The sequence below is a fragment of the Desmodus rotundus genome, chromosome 12, assembly GCF_022682495.2.
Source record: "Desmodus rotundus isolate HL8 chromosome 12, HLdesRot8A.1, whole genome shotgun sequence".
Lineage (NCBI taxonomy): Eukaryota > Metazoa > Chordata > Mammalia > Chiroptera > Phyllostomidae > Desmodus > Desmodus rotundus.
The window spans coordinates 45,761,272-45,783,443 of NC_071398.1; the positions used below are offsets into that span (position 1 = coordinate 45,761,272).

Below are 22,172 nucleotides of genomic sequence, written 5' to 3' on the forward strand. Positions count from 1 at the left end.
TTCCCCAGGTCTGAAGGTGGAAGCTGGCCAACTTTCTAGGGATAAGTCCAAGGACGGAGGCGGAGACCCAGCCCGGGTCTGAGTGAGAGTTCAAACCTGAAGACAGCACCCCCTAATCTTAAGAGCCTCTGAGGGTGGAGACTAAGCCCATTCTGTAGCTGGTCCTACCCAGGAGTCCCGAAACGCTGAGGGAGCCAGTGGGTGTTCTCTCTGTGGGAGGGGCGGAGCAAACCATTAGCCTTGTCCGCCGGGGGAGCCCTGCGTGGGAGACTGGGGTGGGGGTGCCGCGTGCAGTTCCCGAGACAGGCGCAGAGCGCAGAATAAGGTGCACTCGCTGACCCGGCATTCACCCCACGTTCAACTCGAGCGCGTCTCCGGGAATCGCCCCCACCTTAAAATACCTTTACTCCCACCTCGCCGCCCGCCCAGCCCCTCCTGTCCCGTGCGGTGCGAGGGCCGGCGCGCGTGGCCGGGATCCGGGGTCGCGACTCGCGTTCCACGCCGCGCGCCACTCGCTCCAGGTGACATCATCTCCCTGCCGGGCTCCGCCTCCCGCCCCAGCTGCCTCACGCTGCACCCCTATTGGGCGACCTGTCTTAAGCCCCGCCTCCCACTCTCCGCCCGCGCAACCCCTCCCGGCCCGTGCGGAGGCGGGGTTTAGCCTCCAGCCGGTGCCGACGCTGTCTCCCATTGGTCATTCAGAGCCGTCTGTCAGTCTCTTGTTAAAGGGTCCACGACCGCCTGGAAGCCTGTTGGGGGGGGAGGGAGGAGGAAATTTTTTGGGGGGGAAGGTGGGATTTTTGGGGGCGCTGGTGGGCACCCCTGGATCTGGTGGCTGCGGCCTCGTGGGGGGAGGCTTAACTGTGACAGGGGTAGGGGACTATTTTAGGGGGTAAAGGGCTGTAAGACTGTGAGAGGGAGGGGGGTCCCCAGCGCCCAAGCCGGAGCGAGAGACGCGGAGCCCGCGCGAGCGGCGGAGACAGGGCTCCGGAGCTACAGATCCGGGCCCCGGCCGCCGCCAGGGGCCCCGCCCGGTCCCCCCACCCCACCCCACGTCCCTCCTGCAGCCCAGCTCCGCCCGCAGCCGCCGCGGACCAGGTAGGTAAGAGCCCGGCCCGGCCTGCCAGGCAGCGCCCACCCCGGGGACCCCTCGCCGAGCTTCCCCGAGATCCTGGATTCCCTTCTTCATCCCCGGGGACCCCACAGCCCAGATTTCACAGCCGAACCCCAGAGAGTCAGGCGTGCCCCTCCCGGCTCTCGGAGTCCCCAACCGAACCCTAGAATCCCAGGCGTACTGCCGCCTTGCGCCGCCTCCAGGGCCCAGGAGCCTGGATTTCAGTTCCACCCTGGGAACCCCTCTGGATCTAGATCCTCCTCCTCGGCCCAGTCCCGAGAGCTCCAGACACCGCCGCGGCTGTGTCACACTCTCCCGGCGAGGGTCGCCCGTCCCCCGTCGCGTCTGTACATAGTCCCCCATTCGCGCACCCATCTCCAACCCTCCGGCTTGGGCAGCCGGCTTCGTCCCTCAGTCCAGGCCGGCTCCGTGGCTGCCCTGGACACAGGCCCGTTCTGGAGCTGTCCATGGTCAGCGCGCTCGGCAGCCTCGCCTCCCCCACCTCCTGCTGCCGCCGCCAGAGAGGGGGCGCCAGCGGCGCGGGGATCCCCCCCGCCGCGCCTTTGACCCGGGGATACCCGGGCCCTCCCCGACTCGAGCGCCGGGACATCAGGGTTCCGCTGGCCAAGCTCTCCACCCAGTCCTCACCACCTCAGGTTTCCGGGACCCCAGCACCTTCCTGAGGAGTCAGGGCTTCTGAATGTTCCTGCCCTGTCCACCTTAGGGACCTGAGCATCCGGGGATCCAGGTTCCCAACCTTTGCCCCCCTTAGACCCCCAGCTCAACAGCCTCTGTGCTCCTCAGGCAAATATACCCAGTCTCCTAGTACCCCAGCATCTGCCCCTTAGGGGTTCAGGCGCCATGACTCTCTCCCTTCCAGGGACTCAGAATGCGATTGTTAATGCAATTCTTTGGCATTTCCTGCACCCTCCCCCCGCCCCCCCCCCCAAGACCTAGATGCCGGTCGGAGTCCTGCATCCCCTCAGGGACCCAGGCGTTCAGAGCCTAGCTTCTCTACTGCTCACCAGCCTATATGGAGGCCGTGTGCCCCAGCTCTCGCTCCCAAACCCCTGTCCTTTATCTCCACAAGAATTCAGGAACCCAGACCCCCCAGCTCTGCCCTCCTCCTGCCCCTCATCTCTTACTGTTAGGAACCCAGGTCCCCACAGCCTCACGATCCCCTTATCAACCTGACGTCTCCCAGTGGCCTTGACGAACTCCTGCCTCATCCCCATTTCATCCCAGCTGCTGGGCTCCTGGGACTCTATTTTCTCCCCTGAGACCCAGCTTCTGGAGCTATTTCCAGCACTCCATCGCTTTCTGAGGCCCATACTGGGATGTCCTACCCTCTGAGTACACTTTCTCAGGCTGTGGGCCACACACACATGCTTTCCTCCGAATGTGTTCTGTGACCTAGGCTTGTTAGGTGATCCAGAACCTACCCACTGGCTCCCACATTTCCAGTCAAATATTACCCTTGCAATACTCCGCATTCTAGATTCCTTCTAGATCCCGGAACATGCCCAGTCAACATCTCCATTTCCTCTTCACCCAACGCATGCTCCATGTTCCAGGCTAGGTGCTAAATTCTAGCCAAATTCTGATCCCACCATCTCCTCAGGCATGTTCTAATTTTTTAGACACCAATCCTTGCTTATCCTCTGCTAAAATTTCGTTTTAGGTGTGTTCTAGGTTCCAGCCCTATCCTTGGCATTGTTTTACATTCCGTTCCCAGGAGCATTCTATGTTCTAGAATGTGTGTCTTCCAATTACGTGCTGTTCTCTTTCTCTGAATTGTACAGTCAGTTCTACAGGGCACTTTCCTGCTTCGGATTCCATCCAATTGCACAGTCTTAAATCTGCAGGATTCCCACCGAAGTGTTCTACCTTCCTTCTTCCTTCCTCAGGTTCTAGGTTCTTGGCCCATCCATTCCCACCTTCTGTCCACTTTTTCCTTCGTGTGACATTAGTTTAGAACTCGTCCCATGGTGGACTGTGGCCTTCCCCCTCTATGTGCCACTTCAGCATTCTAAGCATGCTCCGGGCTCTCCCCTCTTCTGGAGTCTTCAACCTAGAAATGGCCTCATTTCCAGAACACAACATCTCACCTTTGCCAGCTCAGTCCTTATGCCAGTAAATTCTCAATTCCCAGCATGCATCCTTCTTCATCTTCCCGCAGGCATGACTAAGTTCCAGGCAAATTCCTTGCTACTTTCTAGGTTTTTCTCTGCCTCCAGGGCACGTTCTAAATTCTAGAGCATAACTTTTTTGTTCCGAGTTCTAGCATTATCTAGACACATGATAAAGCCACTGCAGTGCAGCGACCACTGCTGTACTCTATGTTGTATCTTTATCCCTGGTAAAGGTTTTCAGTCCCAGATTGTGTCTCCTGACTAGGTCGGTTGTGCACTGCATTCGGTATATTCTTAGGTATCGTTCTGAGCTCACCCAGTCACTCTTAAACTTACTGATTGCTCTCGGCTGGTTCACAGTGGCAGACCTGGCTTCTAGAATATGCCCTATGTGCAGCCTTTACCCAACTCACACCATCGATGCGGAAGCATGCGCCCGTTTTCGCGCTCTGTACTGTGCCTGCACATCAGCGGCTTTTTAGATTTTTGCCCAACCTTGCGGTGTTTCATTTCTCAGTGAATTCAAAGTTCTAGAACAGCCTCCCTAAAACATCCTGTGTTGAATCTCTTGAGTAGGCTCTGGGTTTTAGATACCATGTTGGTTCTGGGCCTAAAGCCGGGCTGCCCTCCTCTAAACACGTTCCTGAATCTGGCCCCTGAGTGCTGCGATACAGCTGTCTAGATTCCCAGATGCACCTGTTCAAAGACCAAGGGGACCCAGCTGCCTCCTCCCCCAGGTTCCAGGGTTCTCAGTCCTCTCCTCTCCACACAGGAGTCCAAGGCCGCAGTCCCAGGCTTTGGACACAGTCCGAACCTTAGGTGGGGCTGGGAAAGATCTACTCGCAGAACCGGTTTTGCCCCAGCCAGAAGGGAGAGAAGGAAAGGAGGGAACGGAGTAAAAGTCCCTCCTGCTTTCGGCCGGGCCAGCTGGACCTGTCCAACCTGCTGTGCGTGAGGGAGAGGCGCAAGAGAACTCGATTCATCTCCACCCACGACTTGTGCACCCAAACTCCTGAGTCCTGGGAGCTTGCACTGCTGGGTTGTGGGGAAGAAGGGGTCTGAAGGCTGGATTTCTGAGTCTAAGGTTGGAGGTTTAAAGCCCAGACTCAGGTCTCAGGGGAAGAGCAGGTGTCTCTGACTCCTGGGATTTGGAAGGAGGCTCAGCCTCCTGAGTCTGGGGGAAGGGACTGCAGGATTCTTGAGACCTGAGGAAAGAAGGAGCTGGATCTTGGACACCTGCGTCGTGGGAGGTGGCTAGCCCGCCCTGCCTCCTGCCATGCTTCTCCCCACCCCCAAGCGGAGTGGGTCTTTAGATTCTTCTGGAGCCAAGGTCCAGATGAGAAATTGAAGGAGAGGGGAGTTGAGCTGGATAGCAGGTAACCATGCACCGGCAATGACCTAATTCTGTGACCCCAGTCTTGAAGTCCTGGTTCTCAGCTGGGGCCGTTTCTAGCTCAGGCAGTGGGTTGAGGGAGAGTCTCAGCAGGGCCAGAATAGGTCGAGACTGATTTTCCACTTTCCATCATGCAGTGCCTGGGTCACCGGCTTCGGTTTCTTGGACTAGACCAGGCCTAGGTCTGCTGCCGGTGCCTGGTGGAGTCTGACCTCGGTTTCCCCAAATATTCTCACCCAGCTAGGCAGTACTGGCTTCCTGAGAGCTTTGGGTTTCAGGTTATCCTGTGCCAGCATCGGAACGCACAGGCCTCAATTTCTTCTGTGCAATATCTGGGTGGTCCTGCCTCAGTTTCCTCTATCAGAGTGGCCGAGTCTCAGTTTGTGCCTCGACGAGGCCGGTCTCTGACCCCTGCTCCTTGCCCGCACCTGCAGGCCAGCACCGCCGCCATGATGTGCGAGGTGATGCCCACCATCAGCGAGGATGGCCGGCGGGGCTCGGCGCTGGGCCCGGACGAGGCGGGCGGCGAGCTGGAGCGCCTCATGGTCACGATGCTCACGGAGCGCGAGCGCCTGCTGGAGACGCTGCGCGAGGCGCAGGACGGACTGGCTACGGCGCAGCTGCGGCTGCGCGAGCTGGGCCACGAGAAAGACTCGCTGCAGCGACAGCTCAGCATCGCGCTGCCTCAGGTCTGGGCGGGGCTGGGGCGGGGCCTTGGACAGTGAAGGCGTGGAGAGGGCGGGCCGGAGGGGGCGGGACTTGGCGCTTGAAGGGGAGGAGTCAGCTTGAAGGGGTGGGGCTGGCTTTGCGGGTAAGGAGCAGAGCCTGATCCGCTAGAAGGAGCTGGGCTTAGTAGGGGGTGGAAGGGGGCGCGCTCCCTTCAAACTCCTGTGTTCGGTACAATGAGGGAAATGGGGAAAAGATTGATCTGATTGTCTCGAGCTTGTCCACATCTGGACAGGAGTTTGCGGCTCTGACGAAGGAGCTGAACTTATGTCGGGAGCAGCTGCTGGAGCGGGAGGAAGAAATTGCGGAGTTGAAGGCCGAGAGGAACAACACAAGGGTGAGGGTCTTTGGGGGCAGGGCCTAAGTGGTGCAGGCGGGGCCTCGCGTCATTGCTGTCTGACCCATCTTTCTTACCCATCTCGCCTTCCCCTCTTCTCTCTGCTCCCACTTCTTGGCTGGTGTCCTCTGGTCTCCTCCTTCCCAACTATCTCTATTTCTGTACCACTCCTTCCTTGGCCCCGCCCCTACCTCGGATATCCCTTTCTCTTTTCCTGACTTGTCTCGTTCCTTATCCCTTTACTTGATTCCACCTTTCTCGATGTCTTTCTCCTTGTGTCCGACCTCCCTGTGTAAACCGCATTTTCCCTCTATCCTGCCTCTCTTCCCATGTCTCTTTGACCCGATGTCCTATCCCTGCAGCTTCTACTGGAACACCTGGAGTGCCTGGTGTCCAGGCACGAGAGGTCACTGCGCATGACCGTGGTGAAGCGCCAGGCCCAGTCCCCAGGCGGGGTCTCATCTGAGGTGGAGGTGCTCAAGGCTCTAAAATCCCTCTTCGAGCACCACAAGGCCCTGGATGAGAAGGTATGAGAATGGACGAGCCTGGGTGCAGAAGGGAAACCCGTACGTAGCTGCGGCTGTTCTGAAATGTTTGGGGATGTCCTAAGTGGGGCAAATAGTTGACTCTGATTGACTAGCTTATGCAGACTGAGACCTGACGGGTTGTGAATGGAAAAATGAACTAGGGTCAGGCTACCAGTGGGCGGGGCTTCTTTGGCGGCAGGTTGGGGTTCACATCCATCCATTATCCGTAGAGGAATTCTAACGGTGCCCCATCAGGCCCGTTGCAGAGGTGTGCTGCGTTATGGCCCAAATGTCCTACATCGGATCTGATGTCTATCTCACTCTTGTCCTGCCCCATCCCCAGGTCCGGGAGCGGCTGCGGATGGCGCTGGAGAGGGTGGCAGTGCTAGAGGAGGAGCTGGAGATGAGCAACCAGGAGGTGGGGCCGAGAAGGGGAGGGAGGGACTACGGAACTCCCAATGGGGTGCAGTTGATTCCGGGCTCTAGAATCTGTTGGGGGCAGAACGAGAGCAGAGGACCAATGGGGTTGGACTATGGAGAGAGCCAGTGGGGTTGCTGAGGAGGAACTTTCTGAGCAGGGCTATGAAGAGAACTACCTAGTGGAAGTGAGACTCCGGTGAGAACCAGGGGCTGGGGCTCACAGGAAGAACCTGCTACTGAGGAAGTGGTTGCCTGGGAAAAGTCAGGGCTAAAGAGGGCAAGAGGAAGGCTGGGTTCAAACCCTGCTGGACAGCTAAAGAGAGATATAACGAGAGTGCAGGGTCTGAGGCTACCCCCAGCAGGACTGGAGAGGGTTTTCTCCATAGACAGCTGGTGCCAGTGGGAAAGAAGTCATCTTTTGGCCTTGACCTCCCTTCCCCGTTCTCAGACTCTGAGCCTTCGAGAGCAGCTGTCCAGGCGCCGGTCAGGGCTGGAGGAGCCGGGCAAGGATGGGGATGGGCAGGTACGATGTGGAAGCCCTTCCCTCCTTTTGCTCTTCATTGATCCTCCTCCCTGTGACTCCCACTCTGTCCTCTGACTTTGTGATGGTCCTTTTAACGTTTGATACGATCCTCACTGACCCTGGGACATCTGAACTCCTGAAACCTGATTCGGGTCATGTAGTTAACTTCTGTGACCTCCATGACCCTTACTGATCTTTGATTCATTCTCCCCCACTGACACCCCCACCCCCCATGAACTTTCTCCTTGCATTCTCTATCTGTTTCCCCACGCTGAGTTCTGTCCCTTCCTTCCTCACTGTCCCCACTGCAGACCCTTGCCAATGGCCTGGGTCCCGTCGGGGATTCCAACCGGCGCACGGCTGAGCTGGAGGAGGCCCTGGAGCGGCAGCGTGCGGAGGTGTGCCAGCTGCGGGAGCGCCTGGCGGTGTTGTGCCGCCAGATGAGCCAGCTGGAGGAGGAGCTGGGCACCGCCCACCGCGAGCTGGGTAAGGCCGAGGAAGCTAACGCCAAGCTCCAGCGCGACCTCAAGGAGGTGAGGCCGGAGCCCCTGGTGGGTTGCCCTCTGTCCCTCCCCTCCCCCTCCCCCTTCCCATGTCCCTCTGCCCAAAGCCACAGAGCTCATGAGTGGTGGAACCTGGATTCAGTTCACAAGTCATGTAGATTCTCTTCCTCTGAGCCTCAGCTTCCTCACCTATAAAATGAGACTTACGATTTTTGCCAGAGGATTGGCATGTGGCACACACGTGGTAGGCTCTCAGGAACTGTTTGTATTATGTTATTAGCGGGGAATTCTCTTGTGCCTTCACATTGAATTCCTTTGCCTGCATTTCACCCCATCCTGGCTTAGGGCCCTTCGTCCTAACTCCCATGTCCCAGGGACAGCTGGGAAATGTAGGCATGGATTCTTGAAGGCCCTTCACCTCACATTTTAAGTCCGGATGACCCTGGGGCCTGTTGGGAAATGTGGTCTGCCACCACAAGGGCTCCCAGACAGAAGGCCATCTTCCATGAGACCCCAGAGCACCTTTTCTGGGGTTCTGAGCCTGTGCTACCCTGGGGGATCTTGCCTCCCAGTTGGAAGGGACCTTTGTTTCCCAGGAGACCCTAGGGCACTTGCTCTGTGATTCTAAGCCTAGGCTGTGCCAGAAGTTGCTGAAACTCCTAAGCCCTGGATTTTTGAGGCAAGTGGTCCAAGAAGAGTGGAGGAGACCTCCCATCCTGTGAGCCTTAGGTCCATCCCTATAGGGAGGGTCTAAGCCAGTACTGCCCCAGAAACTCATGAAAAGCGTGGTACCTAATGTTGGCTATTCCCTGGAGCTCTTGGCAGGTTTGGTTCCACCATTCTGGCGGCTGGATATCAGGGGACATTATTTCCCAGGATTCCCTGGGGTGCCTAATCTGGGGCTCCAAGCCTAGGTTACCCCCAGGGCTTTTTGGGAGCTGTTGTCCACACGGCCCTTTGCCACCTCTGCAGGCCTTGGCACAGCGGGAGGATATGGAGGAGCGAATCACAACGCTGGAGAAACGCTACCTGAGTGCCCAGCGCGAGGCCACGTCTCTGCACGACGCCAACGACAAGCTGGAGAACGAGTTGGCCAGCAAGGAGTCGCTGTACCGGCAGGTGGGGACACTGCCGGGGAGGGGCGGTGAGGAGGTGGTGGTGGCCTGTGTGACCTATCTCCTCCCCTCTCCTGTCTCTGTCCTACCCCTAGAGTGAAGAGAAGAGCCGTCAGCTGGCTGAGTGGCTGGACGACGCCAAGCAGAAGCTGCAGCAGACGCTGCAGAAGGCGGAGACCTTGCCCGAGATAGAGGCGCAGCTGGCCCAGCGAGTTGCAGCGCTCAATAAAGTGAGGGAGGCCTGGAGGCTCCGGGGAAGGGGGCGGGGCCTAGAGGAGGCGGAGCCTTGAGTCTGAGGGGTAGGAGGCCTGCTGCCTGGACTCCGGGCAACAAGGGACTGGAGTCTAGGGAAGGGAAGGGGGTTGGAATGGAGATAGGGCCTGGAGGTTTGTGTGGGGTGGGGGCAGAGTTCTCTAGTTTGGACTGAAAGGGTGGGTGGCCTGGAACATGAACTGATAAAGGAACAGGGCCTGTAGAAGCGGGGCAGGGCATGAGTCTGGGACTCTGGGTGCCGGGCCAGTAACCCAGTCTTGGAAGAAGCGAGGTTGGAGCCGGACTGGGCCGTAGTGGGAAAGTCAGATGTCACGGGTTCCATCCCCTAGGCTGAGGAACGTCATGGGAACTTTGAGGAGCGGTTGCGACAACTGGAGGCCCAATTGGAGGAGAAGAACCAAGAACTGCAGCGGGTGAGGGAAAGGACAGCGGCAGTGGAGGCGGGGCTTTGAGTCTGGGGCGGGGCTTACATGAGGGAGTAGGCCTGGGGCGGGAGTTTAGAGCAGGGACTGCGTTGGGAACAAGGTGGGCTTGAGCACCCTCTGACTCCCTCTCCCTTGAGCAGGCCCGGCAGCGGGAGAAGATGAACGATGACCACAATAAGCGGCTGTCCGAGACAGTGGACAAACTCTTGAGCGAGTCCAACGAACGGCTACAGCTTCACCTCAAGGAGCGGATGGGGGCGCTGGAGGAGAAGGTGCGCCCCAACCCAGCACTCCGATTACCCTGATTCCCGGACCACCTCTTGCTCGAATCCCTGGGCCCCAGATATTTCCCCCCGTGGATCCATTACCTGAGACCCCCCTAAACCTGAGCATTCCGAATCTGAAAGACTTCTCTGTTGTGTTGCCGAGACCACTCTTTCACCAAAACACCCCAGGAGCTAAATACTGAGGCACATGTACCCTGAGTTCTTGGCTTTTCTCCAAGCCCCTTATACTATGGACTCTCCAACTGAGCCTTCTGATTACACAAGACGCGGAATTCTGGGGCTCCCAGGGACTCCCCTACTGTGTTACATCTTTGGACCCACAACTGCCATGCCGTCCAGCTCCCCATTCATGCTCACCTTCTTCCCCCTGGGGCTCCTCTCAGTTCCCCCACTCACTGCACCCTTGTCCCCCACAGAACTCACTGAGTGAGGAGATTGCCAACATGAAGAAGCTTCAGGATGAGCTGCTGCTCAACAAAGTAGGGAGGGGCCTGGAGGGGAGACTGGGGCCAAGGAGCAGGCCTGACTGGGTTGATGTCCGCTGGGGGGCGCTGTTGCTGTGGGCACTTTCCGACCTGACACCCCTAATCCGCTCCCCACAGGAGCAGCTCCTGGCGGAGATGGAGCGCATGCAGATGGAGATTGACCAGCTGCGGGGGAGGCCACCGTCCTCCTACTCCAGGTGACAGTACCCTCCTGCCCCACCTCTACCCATGGGCCCCCTGGGCCAAGCTCATCCTTTCTGATCCCCACGTTGCCCCTACCCCCACTGCCTGTCTTCCTGAGACTTCCCCGATCTCTTATTGTTTGATGCCTGACCTCATGGCCTCTGACCCCAGATCCTTTTTCCTGACCTTCCAGACTTCAGATCCTTCCCTTAGTCCCCTGACCCCCAGGCCCTTCCCCATGATCCCTCGTCTCTGTTTCCTTTCCCTAACCCCTTGGTCTCCACGCCCACAGGTCTCTCCCTGGCAGTGCCCTGGAGCTCCGTTATTCCCAGGCACCTACGTTACCTTCTGGCGCCCACCTGGACCCCTATGGGGCTGGCAGTGGCCGAGCAGGCAAGAGGAGCCGCTGGTCAGGGGTAAAGGATGAGCCCTCCAAGGTCAGCAGCCACTTCTGGGGACTGCACTGAGCAGGGATTGGGAGGGCAACCGTGGGACGTGAGGTAGATCAGGCCGGGCTTGGAAGGAGGCTGGGTTGAGAAACAGGGTGTCCCGGACCCATGCTGTCTTCTCTCCTCCTCCCACAACCCTGTCACCCCCACTTGCCCGGATGTCTCTTCATGTGGAAACCCTGCTGCCTGGTGAGAACCGTAGAGGAATGGCGGGGTGGGGAGAAGGGTGGGGCCTGGGGGATGGTGGGCGGGGTGTGGAATCCTACAGGGGTGGACTTAAGTGAAGAAAGTAAATGGGCTGGGTCAACGGAAATGGGGGGGGGAGGGGGTGGAGTCACAAGTGAAGTGGTGGGGTCAAGAAAAGGGTTCTGTCAAGAGAGAAAACTGAGCTGGAAACCATGTGGGGGCTGGATCTCACGGCGAGCGAGGGCAGCCAGTGTCAGGAAACGTGGACAGGGTCATGGGCAAGAGCAGGAGAGGTGAAGGGCAACCCAGGGCCTAGCTCGGACCCCGCCCACACGGAGTCCCTCTGTCTCCACACAGAGACAGGATTGGGAGCGATCTGCCCCTGCAGGGTCCATGCCACCCCCGTTTCCTGGGGACCTGGATGGCTCCGATGAGGAGGAGGCGGAGGGGATGTTTGGGGCTGAGCTGCTGTCCCCCAGCGGGCAGGCTGATGTGCAGACCCTGGCCATCATGCTTCAGGAGCAGCTGGAAGCCATCAACAAGGAGATCAAGTGAGCTCCGGCCCGTCCTGCCGGGCTGAGCCCGCGGCCCCTCTGGCTGTGGGGTTGGATGTGAAGGCCAGAGTCCATTCCTCTTCCACCATCCTCAAGAAATGTTCCCAGCCCCCCGCCCAACCCTCCCTCAGTGTCCAGGAACCCCCCAGGGTCCACCCAAAAGTCTCTTATATGATATATATGTGGGTATACCTCCCTTGGGTCAGTACTCCCAACTTCCCAACACAGCAAAGACTGCACCCTCAAACTTCTCAATCCAGCACATCAACGATTTTGCAGTACACCATGCATTTCATGGCTTCACACAACCAGTAACCAGAGACTCCTGGTACCCCAAGATTCTCGACACAGGCACCCCATCCCAAAATACCAAGAATGTCGCTGTAACACATCAAGAACCACACCTCTGCACAGCAAGAATTTGTACCTAATATGACAAGAATCCTCAATGGATTAAGAATCACCCATCATATGAAGTGCACCCCGATGCCCCAGCAACGGCCTTATCTGGCAATTCTCTAATGAGACGCCCTCCCTGGGACCCAGCGAGTGCACCGACATGACCCCCACCTTCCATTCAGACTTGTTCGGACACGAGTCACCGACTCTCACATGCCAAGACCTTCCCAGGGCCTAGGTTGACCTCAGAACCCCCAGATCTTATCTTGATCTTCCTGGGAACTTGACCTCTGGTTCACAAAAATTCCCTATCATTTCCCAGAACCAGTTGGTTATCATCAGGGTGACCCTGATGCAGGCCCTGATCATCCCCCCTAATCTACTTCCACAACACGCGGAGCCTGTCCTTGCCCCTTGACTCCCCATCATGGATCCACCAAGACCTTCTGGCCTCATTATGCCTTCCTCAGAATTCTTTTTTTTTTTTTTTTAATTATTTATTTCTACAGAGCAAGGAAGGAAGGGAGAAATAGAGGGAGAGAAACATCAATGTGTGGTTGCCTCTCACGTGTCCCCTACTGGGGACCCAATGCGCAACCCAGGCACGTGCCCTGACTGGGAATCGAACCTGTGATCCTTTGGTTTGTAGGCCAGTGCTCAATCCACTGGGCCACACCAGCCAAGGCTTTGAGGATTCTTTTTGCCTCCTCCCCAAACTTTCTGGCCCACTGGGACCCTCAGACTCCCTCCGCTGCTGTCTGCCTCAGTCCTCTCACCGGTCTCCCCCTTCCCTCTTCATGTTCTTATGATCAGGCTAATCCAGGAGGAGAAGGAGACAACTGAACAGAGGGCAGAAGAGCTGGAGAGCCGGGTGTCTGGCTCTGGTCTGGACTCGCTGGGCCGCTACCGCAGTAGCTGCTCACTGCCCCCCTCCCTCACCACCTCTACCCTTGCCAGCCCCTCCCCTCCCAGCTCTGGCCACTCAACACCCCGTCTGGCACCCCCCAGTCCTGCCCGTGAGGGCACCGACAAAGCTGTGAGTGTTCTGAAGTCTCAGCGGGGTGGGGTGGGTAGGACATCAGAAGCGGGGCTCCTCAATACACAGCAACAGTAACTCCTTACAACGGTGGCTTTCAAAAGCAAACTTTGCTTTCCCTAAAAGTTCCAACTCAAAGGGCAAAGGGAAGGCTGAGCCACTATGTTCCTGAACCCTAACTTGTGCTTGAGTTAGCTATGGTCTACTTTTAGCAATTAAAAAAAAATTATTTATTTATGTTTAGAGAGAAAGGAAAGGAGGGAGAAAGAGAAGGAGAGAAACGTCAATGTGTGGTTGCCTCTCGCACGTCCCCTACTGGGGACCCCGCCCATAACCCAGGCATGTGCCCTCACTGGGAATCGAACTGGCGACCCTTTGGTTGGCAGGCCGGTGCTCAATCCACTGAGCCACACCAGCCAGGGCATACCTTTAGCAGTGTTATGCATTAAGTTTCTGCATAGGATTTTAAAAAATGTCTGTGACTAAACATACATTTGAGAACTACCATTAGATCCTCAGAGTTGACTTTTGGGATGCATTAGAGATACTAGCCTTATTTTATTGTCTTAAACCCAAACTTTGTTGCTTTAGAACCTGCAACCTAGTAGTTTTCCTTGAGGCCGTGCTGATCCCACTTCTGACACCATAAGCTAAGACACTATCACTGTGAACCTGCCAAGCTCCAGTGGGACTTAGCTTTATATTTCTACAACTCACTCCCACCTGAACTAGACTATCTTCAGAAATGGTGCCCCAAACCAGGGGCATCTCAGACACCCCCTGGTAGACATCCCAACTAATGAGGAGCCCCCAACATGACTGCTCCAACTCAATCCAGCCTCCCTATGTCTCTATACCAGAATCATGTCCCCAAGGAGGAAGCTGGGGCTCCACGAGGGGAGGGGCCAGCCATCCCAGGAGACACCCCACCTCCCACTCCCCGCTCTGCCCGCCTTGAGAGAATGACGCAGGCCTTGGCACTGCAGGCAGGGTCCCTGGAAGATGGGGGTCCCTCACGAGGAAGGTCAGCAGGGACAAGAAATGGGAAGACAGGGAGGGGCTGCCTGGGAGGATGAAATGGGAGTGGACAAAGACTCGGGATGAGAATAGGCATCCCAGATGGGGTCTGGCCTCACTCTGTCCTGTTCATCCAGTGAGGGCACACCAGACTCCCTGCACAAAGCCCCCAAGAAGAAGAGCATCAAGTCATCCATAGGTCGTCTCTTTGGCAAGAAGGAGAAGGGGCGAATGGGACCACCAGGACGGGACAGCTCCTCTCTGGGTGAGTACCTTGTTCCCCTCCCTCCCTTCCTCCCTTCCTCCCTTCGTTCCTTCCTTCCTTCCTTCCTTCCTTCATCCTTCCCTCTCTCCCTTCCTTCCTTTGTTTCTTCTCCTTTACATAATCACTTGACATTCATTCATGTTCTCATTTGAATGAATTACCATTGTAAATGGTAGTTCATTTACAATGTGGAAGAGGCAGGACTTGGCAGAGGAAGAGAAGAGGAGGAGGGACAAGGAAAGAGCCCTCTGTGGCCTGCTCAAGTGACTGCACGGCTAAACCAATTAGTTATTTCATGGACCTTTTTTAAAAAAATATTTTATTTATTTATTTATTTTTAGAGAATGAAGAAGGGAGGGAGAAAGAGAGGGGCAGAAATATCAATGTGTGGTTGCCTCTTGTGCTCCCAGCTGGAGAGACCTGGCCTGCAACCCAGGCTTGTGCCATGACTGGGAATTGAACCGGTGACTACTGGTTTGCAGGGCAGCACTCAATCCACACCAGCCAGGGTTCATTTATCATTTTTAAATAGAGAAAGAGGAAGGAGCATCCTAAAGGCAGGGCACCTCGTGTGCTGGAGCCTGCTTATACTAGCTTGTAAGAACCAAGAGTTAAATTTTCAGGAATTTTGTGAGCTGCTTGACATCATACTGGTAGCTTGAAATTGGCTTAGTGGGATTATTTACACGATGGAAATTGGCAAATGCTCCAAATCAAGGAATATCCCCTTTCTCCTCTGGGAGCTAGTTAAACATATCCCCGCATACCACTGCCACCCAGACAAGGCCAGACCAATCAATCCCCTATTTTGGGGATGTCTCCAGTTTATTGCCTGGCCTGTGGCATTGGTCCCTGTCCTGCTTTATCACTCCCTTTCTGTGGCCTCATTTACTGCTCCCTTGGGGCCTCTGCTTTCCTGGCATCCTCACCACCCCCAGAACGAAAGATTCTGCTTCCCCCCTGAGAATCTCCAAATTTTGGCCCTCTCTGTCTCCAGCTGGAACACCCTCAGATGAGACGCTGGCCACTGACCCTCTGGGGCTAGCCAAGCTGACAGGTCCAGGAGACAAGGACCGAAGGAACAAGAGGAAGTGAGTGTGGGAGTTGGGGGCGGGGGGGACTTGCAAAGATTCCAATGGCATGTTCTCTACATCCATAAAAAGTGTTTTCAGAGGGGGCTGTGGTGAAGGGGGCCATCCAGCAGGGCCAGATGTCTCTACCCCTGAGAGCTCCGGCCCTGCCCCTTTCTCCCCAGGCATGAACTTCTGGAAGAGGCCTGCCGCCAGGGCCTGCCCTTTGCCGCCTGGGATGGCCCCACCGTGGTCTCCTGGCTGGAGGTACTTGGGTCCAGAAATGCCTCGATTCTTGATCTCCGACCCCTGTGACAGTCCCACCATTAGGGTGGGCTGGGGCCACCCGGCACAATCCACCTAGCCCTAGATGGGGGGGGGGGGTGAGGGTGGAGGAGGTGAGGCCCTGGGAAGGGTCAGGCTTCCTGAAGATCTTTCTGTTGTTCTTTTTTCTCCCCCCACCCCTGCCCCACTGGCCATGCCCACCTTGGCCCTGGTCTCCTGTTGCTTCTCTCTGTCTCTCCCCACGCCTTGCTCTCTCTCTGTCTACTTTTCTGCCTCTCTTATCATCTCTGTTTTTGTCATTACCCATATTTCTTAACATGTCTCTGGGTCTTCCCATGTCTCTCTTCCAATGTCTTTGCTCCTTGCTCTCCCCATGTCTGTCTCTCATCTCTGTGTCTCTCCTGATCTCTCTCCCTGTCCCTCTCTTTCCCTTTTGACTCTGATGTTACCTGTGACTCTCCTCCTCTGTCTCCCTGTGTCTCCCTCTGCCTCTCATGTCCCTGTTTCTCCTGCACTTGCCTTTCCCCACGTCTCTGTCTCCGTCTCTCACCTTCTTTCTGTCTCTCCCCCATCCCTCCTGTATCTCCTCTTACATTGTCTCTGTGTCTCCTTCTCCCCGCTCCCTTGGCTGGTCCAGCTTTGGGTAGGCATGCCGGCGTGGTATGTGGCTGCCTGCCGGGCCAATGTCAAGAGTGGTGCCATTATGGCCAACTTGTCGGACACGGAGATCCAGCGCGAGATCGGCATCAGCAACCCGCTGCACCGGCTCAAGCTACGCCTCGCCATCCAGGAGATGGTATCGCTCACCTCTCCCTCCGCTCCCGCCTCCTCCCGCACGGTGAGGGTTCAGCAGCCAATTGTAGCCCTTGCTGCCTCAAGGCCCCGCCTCTTTTCCTCAGACTAGCCAATCCGGGCCTGTTTACTCCAGCTTGTTCCCGTAGACTTGCTCCCCACCTGGAGGGGAGCAAGGATTACCTCTGGGAGTGGGGGGCTTCCCTCCGATCTCCCTTCTTCCCCTGTACCCCCAACCCTCAGTCTGTCTTAAACACCACAGCTGGAGGGACCCCACCCTGGAGAAAAAGCCAATCGATTTGGTTCCCTGCACCCACTCCTTTCCTGACTTGGCCCTTTGGCACCCGCTGTAACTTTTGCCTGGAGCACCCCTCCCCGTTTCCCCCGGGGCTGGCTCTTTCTCAGCCTTGAGGTCTCAGCTCACATGTCACCACCTCCAAGAGGCCTCCCTAACTCAACAGCGAAACTGCTCACTCACCCATCACCCGGGACATTAATACCTAATTTCCCCCCATAGCATTTACTGCCTTCGAATATTTTGTCCTTTCATTCCTTACACACACGGAAAATTGTGTGTGCTGTGCCTCATTCGGCCATCGTTGACCCTTTGCGATTCTTGCTGTTGACACCTGTCTGTTGTATCTGAAGCAGCTGAATGCAATTTGTGGACAGCATGACAAGTTAGCCCGAACACTGACTTCGGCGGGCATCTTCTAAAAATAAGAACTTTTCCCTACAAAGCCACCATGCGCTTATCATACTTAAGGGCATTAATGTGATCGTTCATTTCATCTACTCTTCAGTCTCTACCCAAACTTCCCCTTGACTATCCCAGACCCTACAACTGCGTCTGGCACTCGGGGGGCACTACATAAACGTTTGAACCCCCGTGTGAATTCCTGACGCCTGGGGGTACTGGGAGCAGGTGCTCAGTAAATGTGAATACATGTCCTCCTTCCCCCAAACCTTTGCCGCTTTGCTGTGCCTGCCACCTCACTCCGAACCCTTCCTGTAATTTGTGTGAAGTCAGAGAGGTGACATCGTCGGCACTGGCCCCCATGGCAAAATGTCCAGCAGGCCCCCGACTGAAACCTGGATTTGTTCAACCTCAAAGCCCAAGTCCTGGTACACAGCAGGTGCTTAATAAATAAATGATCATTCCTTTTCTCTGTCACTGTCTTGCCCAAGCAGTGACTGACCTTTGAGGCCAGAAAGTAGAATGGGTGTAAATGTACGTGACCCAGGCCTCCAGGAGCACGACTCCCTCCCTCCCTTTCCGTATCTGGAAGCCCTCTCTCACACTCCATAACACCCACGACCCCTCAGTCCACAGGAAACGTGTGGATGACACACGAAGAGATGGAGTCCCTTACGGCCACGACCAAGCCTGTGAGTGCCCCCTGCCGGCGGCCTCGGGAATGGCACTAACTCTCCCTGGGGAGGGGTGGCGGGGGCGAGTCTGTGGCTGTTTGTCCGTTCCTCCTGCCTTCCTTCACCTGCCCCTTAACCCACCCCTTCTCTCCCCTCTTCCCACTAACGGGTCAGGAGACCAAGGAGATCAGCTGGGAGCAGGTAGGGGGCGCGGGGCGGGACGTGGGCGCATGAACAGGCTGTGCACGCTGCATGGACATCCCTTCTTCTCCGAGCCCCACCCCTTCCCTCGCCAGAGCATTCCATCATCACCGCGGGGGGGCGCTGTGCGGAGCTCGGCTCTGGACTGTCTCACTGCGGCTTGGTGGGGGTCTGGTAGAAGCCAGGCGGTTCCATTGTTAGCTGTGGTGCACGCGTCATTCCATTATTGTGGGTTGCAGGGGCTCCAGAGGTTGTCCTATTGCTATAACTAGAGGGAAACGCTGTGCACCGGTTGCCCGCTGGTTGAGGGGAGAGCGTTTGAAGGGGCAGCACAGCAGGCAGAGAGGCTGAGGAGGAGCTCCACTCTGTTCTGAAGAAGGGGGAGGCATGAACTCAGCTGAGATGGAAGAACTGTGTTGGACTGGGCTTCTTGTTCCCAGTCGGGGGGCGGGGCATGGGTTGCTTCCTTATGTTAAAGTCAGTGAAGGGCTTGGGGCTGACCCAGCATATTGTCCTGGGCCAAGTACAGCATTAAACTAGTATTTTAGGGACAGTGTGGGAGTGATGGGCGGATCCATTACTCTCTGCTGTAGGGAGAGCTGCGGTGGAAGAATCCATTATCTCCCGTGGAGGGGTTGAGATGGTGGATTGATGCGTTGTTCTGAGTTGGAACAACGCTAGACCAGTGCTTCTCACACTGTAACGTGCCATTCACGAGACCTGAGGATCTTGCAAGAATGCAGATTCTGATTCAGTAGCCTGGGCTTGGAGGGTCTGCAATTCCAGCAAATTCACAGGGGATGGCAATGCTGTGGGTCCAAGGACTACGCTTGGAGTAGACAGGGGGTCTGTCAGTATGAAGCAGTAGGAGACAGCTTTGGATCGACCCACTCTCCTGAGCAGAGACTGGCCACCGTCCTGCTGTGGGGTGGACAAAGAATATCCTTGGGTTGGGGGGTTAGGCCGCGCCCTTTCATACATACAGGGGAAGGGGTCAGAGGGCCTGACCCCTCCCCCACCTGCCCATGGCCCCAGATCCTGGCATATGGCGACATGAACCACGAGTGGGTGGGGAATGACTGGCTGCCCAGCCTGGGGCTGCCCCAGTACCGCAGCTACTTCATGGAGTCGCTGGTGGATGCCCGGATGCTAGACCATCTGAACAAGAAGGAGCTCCGAGGCCAGCTCAAGATGGTGGACAGCTTCCACAGGTGGGGGCTGCCTGGCCCATGGGGACGGTCCAGGGGGAAGCCCCACTCCTAGAGACTCTTTGGCCAATGGGACTGGTGATGGGAAATTCATTGGATTATTGTCATCCCTTTAGCCTAGATTCTCAGGAAATTGACTCCTGTGCCCCATCCAGCCATAAGATGGTCCGCTAGGAAAAGTCCCAATTCTGAGACAGCTTGGCTAGCTGACTCCACACCCCCTCCAGGTTAGCCAGTAGGAACTGCCGGTTGAAAGTACCCCAACTCTGAGAAGGGCAGCAATCGCTAGAGCTGAAGGGCCGAACAACTCTCTGACCCCTCCCAGAAGACCAGTCAGTGGGGAGGGCCCACCAGGAGCCGAAGTCACTGGGGCTGTGAAGGCTCATTTGTGACTCGACTTTCCCTGCTGCTCAGGGTGAGTCTGCATTATGGGATCATGTGCCTGAAACGGCTCAACTATGACCGGAAAGACTTGGAGAGGAGGAGGGAAGAAAGTCAGACCCAGATCCGTGGTGAGTAGAAGAGTATAAACGTCCCTCTGGGAGCCAGGGGGAGAGGTTTTAGGGGCAGGACTGGAGAAAGGGTGATTGGAGGAGGGGAGGGAGGCCAGGGAAGAAGAGCCCTACCATAAACCATGGGGTGGAGCCAGTATAGGGGGCGTGGCCAGAAAAGAGAAAATGGGGGTGAAGGTATGGGCTAAATCGGACGGGCCTGCAGCTGAGGGTCCCTTTGGTCCCCAGACGTGATGGTGTGGTCCAATGAGCGGGTCATGGGTTGGGTGTCCGGACTGGGACTGAAGGAATTTGCCACGAACCTCACGGAGAGCGGGGTGCACGGGGCACTGCTGGCCCTGGACGAGACCTTTGACTACTCCGACCTGGCCTTGCTCCTGCAGATCCCCACGCAGAATTCACAGGTGAGCTGCCGCTTGGCCCGGGTCATACTGGGCATCCCCACCTCGCAGTCTGCACGCGGCAACCCCCTCTCCCACCTCTCCTCCCCAGGCCCGGCAGCTCCTGGAAAAGGAATTCAGTAACCTCATCTCCTTGGGCACAGACAGGCGGCTGGACGAGGTGGGCGCAGCATTGGTTCAGGAGGCTCCGTTGTTGAGCAGCACCTTCAGGGTTGGAGCTGAAGGGGTCGGGCTTGACTTTGCCGAGAGTCGTGGTTGGAGGCGGGGCCAGGTTGAAGAAGCTCTGATATCCGGAGAGGGGTGGAGTCAAAGGAAGGGGCGGAGTCAGAAGCGGCCTCTGGTCCCTCACTGGATGATTGGCCCGTGTACATAGGACAGCGCCAAGTCCTTCAGCCGTTCCCCGTCCTGGCGGAAGATGTTCAGAGAGAAGGACCTCCGAGGCGTAACCCCCGACTCAGCTGAGATGCTGCCCCCCAACTTTCGTTCGGCCGCAGCAGGGGCCCTGGGCTCGCCGGGGCTCCCTCTTCGCAAGCTGCAATCAGAAGGTGGGTGGGTGGCTCCCCCAAGCGTCAGCCATTCCTCCCCTCCCCTTCTTCGGGGTGGACGAAGGACCAACTCAACATTCCAGAAGCCAGGTTCTGAAATGTCCTCGCTCATTCTCCCCCACTCATGGCAAATGGGCTGCTCCAATGCCAACCCTCTGCTCCGCTTGTGGAATGGATTAATCTCGCACCCCCTTTCCCGGGTGGGAAATGAGCTCGCCTTGTGTCATCTGGGGCCCCCTGGATGAATCCAATGCTGCGGGAAAGGGAGGGAAGGCAGCGAAGATTCAGCCCATTACTGTCATTTCGGAAGGGGAATTCCAAGGAAGGATGTTTGGGGTTGAGAGTCGGAGAAACCCCGGGTCGGGTGTGGGAGTGTGGGGGTGGGCGCGCGCGCGCATGCGCTGAACCGCTGCTCATCCTGGCTGAACAGCTGCTCGCCCTCCCCGCAGGCCAGACTTCTGGAAATTCCCGGGCAGACGGCGTTTCGGTCCGGACCTATTCCTGCTAGTGCAGGCCTCCAGGTGAGGACTGTACTGGGCGATCTTGGGGGTTCGGGTCGGCACAATGGATCTTCACTGCTCCACATGCTGCACGGCGTCCATGCAGGTGACCTCACTCGAATGGAAGAATCTTCCAGAGGCTGTTTCCCCTCCTGCCCAGAGTGTGGTCTCGCCGGGAGCGCTGGCTGGGGAGCTCACGCCGCGGGGAGCGCGCACCCCTGCCTCACAAATGGACTGGGCCTGGACCAAACCACATGAACTGGACCGAGAGGGGAAAAGAAGAGGGCCGGAAGCAATCCCGTGCCCAATCTTCCACCTCCCTTTTCTCTACTTTGTAATTTATTGGTCAGTTTCCCAGGGGAGATGGGCGCCCATTCCCCGCGGGAAGGGGGCGGGGCTTCCCTCCTGGGCCGCATGCGGGGAGAGGCTGCCTCCTCCCCTTTCTCCCCAGTCGCGGGGCCCAAGTCTTCCTTCTTCATCCGAAAGGAGGAGAGGGGGACTCGCTGCTACAAGCCTCGCCCCCTGTGCCACTCAGTCCCGCCCCCTCTGGTTGCCTGTTGCCTGGGGTCAGCTGTGGATGGGGTCCCTCTCCTCAGTGTCTCGTGTCCCCGGGGCCCCTCCGCCCCCCGTGCTGTGGCCGTGTCCGTGCCCCAGGGGGAGGGGGCGCAGAACTGCGCTCCTCGTTCCCCTCCGGCTCCGGGGTTTGCATGGGAGAATCCTCTTTCCACGAGGCCACTGGGCGATGTGGCGTGGGGGGAGGGAGGACGGTGGGAGCCCTCGCCCCAGACTCCTGGTCGGCCTCCCAGCCGCAGGCATCACTCAGTGATCACGGGTAAAGAGAACTGTTTAAAAAAAAACCTCCCGTGTTGACTGATTTATTTATCAGGACCTTAAATAAACCAACCAACCACCTCGAGGACCCGGAAGTCCTGGCCCTC

At 57.2% G+C, this 22,172-nt stretch overlaps 1 protein-coding gene across 9 annotated transcripts; it reads left to right on the forward strand.

Annotated features, from left to right (window-relative positions):
* The first annotated feature begins 847 nt into the window (after positions 1-847).
* Positions 848-22,124, forward strand: PPFIA3 (PTPRF interacting protein alpha 3). Of its 9 annotated transcripts, none has more exons than XM_053915321.2 (30): positions 848-1,098; positions 5,074-5,328; positions 5,601-5,702; positions 6,065-6,229; positions 6,573-6,647; positions 7,098-7,172; positions 7,484-7,705; positions 8,648-8,794; positions 8,886-9,020; positions 9,393-9,476; positions 9,629-9,760; positions 10,192-10,254; positions 10,378-10,457; positions 10,736-10,880; positions 11,436-11,629; positions 12,845-13,067; positions 13,928-14,091; positions 14,222-14,349; positions 15,347-15,440; positions 15,605-15,686; positions 16,342-16,542; positions 17,823-17,885; positions 18,042-18,068; positions 19,104-19,279; positions 19,691-19,788; positions 20,017-20,192; positions 20,281-20,349; positions 20,563-20,734; positions 21,165-21,255; positions 21,341-21,440. In XM_053915321.2, exons 2-30 carry the CDS (start codon positions 5,089-5,091, stop codon positions 21,342-21,344), a joined length of 3,627 nt encoding a protein of 1,208 aa, XP_053771296.1. In that variant the 5' UTR covers positions 848-1,098; positions 5,074-5,088; the 3' UTR covers positions 21,345-21,440. The 9 variants fall into 9 exon arrangements, with proteins under 9 accessions (XP_053771296.1, XP_053771297.1, XP_053771298.1 ...); XM_053915325.2 differs by having other exon boundaries at positions 850-1,098; positions 21,184-21,255; XM_071220049.1 differs by having other exon boundaries at positions 851-1,098; positions 11,442-11,629; positions 21,184-21,255; positions 21,341-22,124.
* Positions 22,125-22,172: the final 48 nt, after the last annotated feature.

Coding starts and splice junctions, on each gene's coding strand:
- PPFIA3 (XM_053915321.2), top strand. CDS start 5,089: ATGATGTGCGAGGTGATGCCCACCATCAGCGAGGATGGCCGGCGGGGC. Junction 5,329..5,600: donor TCAGCATCGCGCTGCCTCAG/GTCTGGGCGGGG, acceptor ACATCTGGACAG/GAGTTTGCGGCTCTGACGAA. Junction 15,687..16,341: donor CCGTGGTCTCCTGGCTGGAG/GTACTTGGGTCC, acceptor TGGCTGGTCCAG/CTTTGGGTAGGCATGCCGGC.